The 1893-nt window shown below is 31.0% G+C and overlaps 1 protein-coding gene across 3 annotated transcripts in view; it reads left to right on the top strand.

Annotated features, from left to right (window-relative positions):
- Positions 1-1858, top strand: part of LOC107643387 (WAT1-related protein At5g40240) — a 3382-nt gene extending 1524 nt beyond the window's left edge. For 2 of the 3 annotated variants that reach the window (XM_016347017.2, XM_016347018.2), the window contains exons 4-7: positions 368-596; positions 704-862; positions 1070-1221; positions 1484-1858. In XM_016347017.2, the coding sequence (XP_016202503.1) occupies positions 368-596; positions 704-862; positions 1070-1221; positions 1484-1628 (685 nt within the window). In that variant the 3' untranslated portion in view covers positions 1629-1858. The remainder of the gene's footprint in view (positions 1-367; positions 597-703; positions 863-1069; positions 1222-1483) is intronic. The other variant, XM_016347020.2, reaches the window with a different exon arrangement.

A 1893-nucleotide genomic window follows, 5' to 3' on the forward strand; every position in this document is an offset into this window, starting at 1 on the left:
TAATTATTTGTGGTACAATCTCATAAAAAAGTAAATATTCATTCTTAAATGATGAATATATTTTAAGTAACATTAACAAGACATATTTTGTAATTAGTATACCAAAAAATTATACGTCAAGAATATTTTTAGACGAGGAATGCTAGAGAGCCATCAGAATTTATTATTTTTGAGCATCAATTACTCACTAATGTTTAAAAGTATAAGATAAAGTATGTTGTTGAATTATTAAACTAAAAGAATTAGACTAAATAAATTGAGTTGATAACTAAGTGTTGGTAAAAAATAATAAATTCTGATGGCTCATAGGAAGGATGGTAGTATTGTATTGTAAGTAATTGTAACTAAAAATGATTGAATGGTTTAGGATGGAAGAAGCATGTTGGAGAGATTTGAGGACTCAAGCTAAAGTGTTAGGCACTGCAGTGTCAATTGGAGGAGCATTTGTTGTGATATTTTTCAAGGGTCCAGCAATCTTGAATAATACACAGTCCACCACACTCTCACTTCAATTTTCACAGCAAGTGAATTGGATCTTAGGAGGATTCTTCTGTGCTTGTGATTCTTTCTTAGGTGCCCTTTGGTATATTTATCAGGTTAATTAATTAGTACACAAACAACACTACTCAATTATGTAGTATATATGTTACTTTTATTTTACTTAATTACATTGACACACATGATAATAATGATATGGTTACAGACTTCAATTGCAAAGAAATGCCCTGAATTAATGGTGATGGTGTTCTTCCAGAGCTTATTTTCAACGTTGGAGTGTGCATTATTTGCGTTGTTTGCAGTTAGAGATGCAGAGGCATGGTTGCTCAAGCTTCATACAGGTTGGCTTGCCATGCTATATCAGGTAACAAACAATCTCACACCCAAAACGTGATTTTTGTAAAAAATGAGCTCCTAAATCAGTTACTGTATATTTATGTATAACTACATATACTGTTTAATTTATTTTTAATGTGTATTTTGTATTCTAATATATATTTTATTCAAGTAGCTGATTTGGTGACTGAATTTTTGTACACACTTAAGATGGTTGTTGGTGTAATGTGTATAGGGAATAGGCGCAAACGTGATACGGTTCATCTTATTGACATGGTGCGTGAGAAGAGCAGGGCCTCTGTTTTGCTCCATGTTTAAGCCAGTGGGAATCATCTTCACTGTTTTCATGGGTGCAATCTTCTTGGGGGATCATTTTTACCTTGGAAGGTAGCTAAATTCAAATTCAAATTCAAGTATTTTTAAAAATACTATTCGTACACCAAAATCAGCCATTAAAATTACTAGACTAATTTATTTGTGTATAAATAAATATATATAATTTAATTTATTTTCGATATATAGTTGTATTTCAATATATATTTTACACTATTGATTAACTTTAATGGCTGATTTTAGTGTACACATAATATAGTTGAATATTTTTTATCTGATCTCTTTCTTAAGTGAATTCCAACATGTATCTGTGCAGTTTGGTTGGTGCGGTTATAATTGTAGTAGGGTTTTATGTTGTGATGTGGGGAAAGGCCGCTCAAGAGGACAAGGTTGACATTCACTACTTGGAATCAGCATCTTGTAATAATAATGTTCCCCTCTTGCAAAAAAACACCGCGTAGTAATAACTAGTGGAAATCCATCAACATCTTATTATGCTGTCGAAGCGGAATCGCATCGAAATTTAAAAAATGATGAAGCTAGTGTTGATATGGATATTAAGAGATTCGATGTATACAATTTTTTATGGTACTCTTATTACGTTTTGGAGAAGAAAAATACTGAAATGTGTAAATGTAATTTTTTTTTTTTGAAACGATATAATCTTAATGGATTACGAGTTTAGAATCAACTATACCATTTACAAAAATACTATATTCACACTAA

The sequence above is a fragment of the Arachis ipaensis genome, chromosome B05, assembly GCF_000816755.2.
Source record: "Arachis ipaensis cultivar K30076 chromosome B05, Araip1.1, whole genome shotgun sequence".
Taxonomy (NCBI): domain Eukaryota; kingdom Viridiplantae; phylum Streptophyta; class Magnoliopsida; order Fabales; family Fabaceae; genus Arachis; species Arachis ipaensis.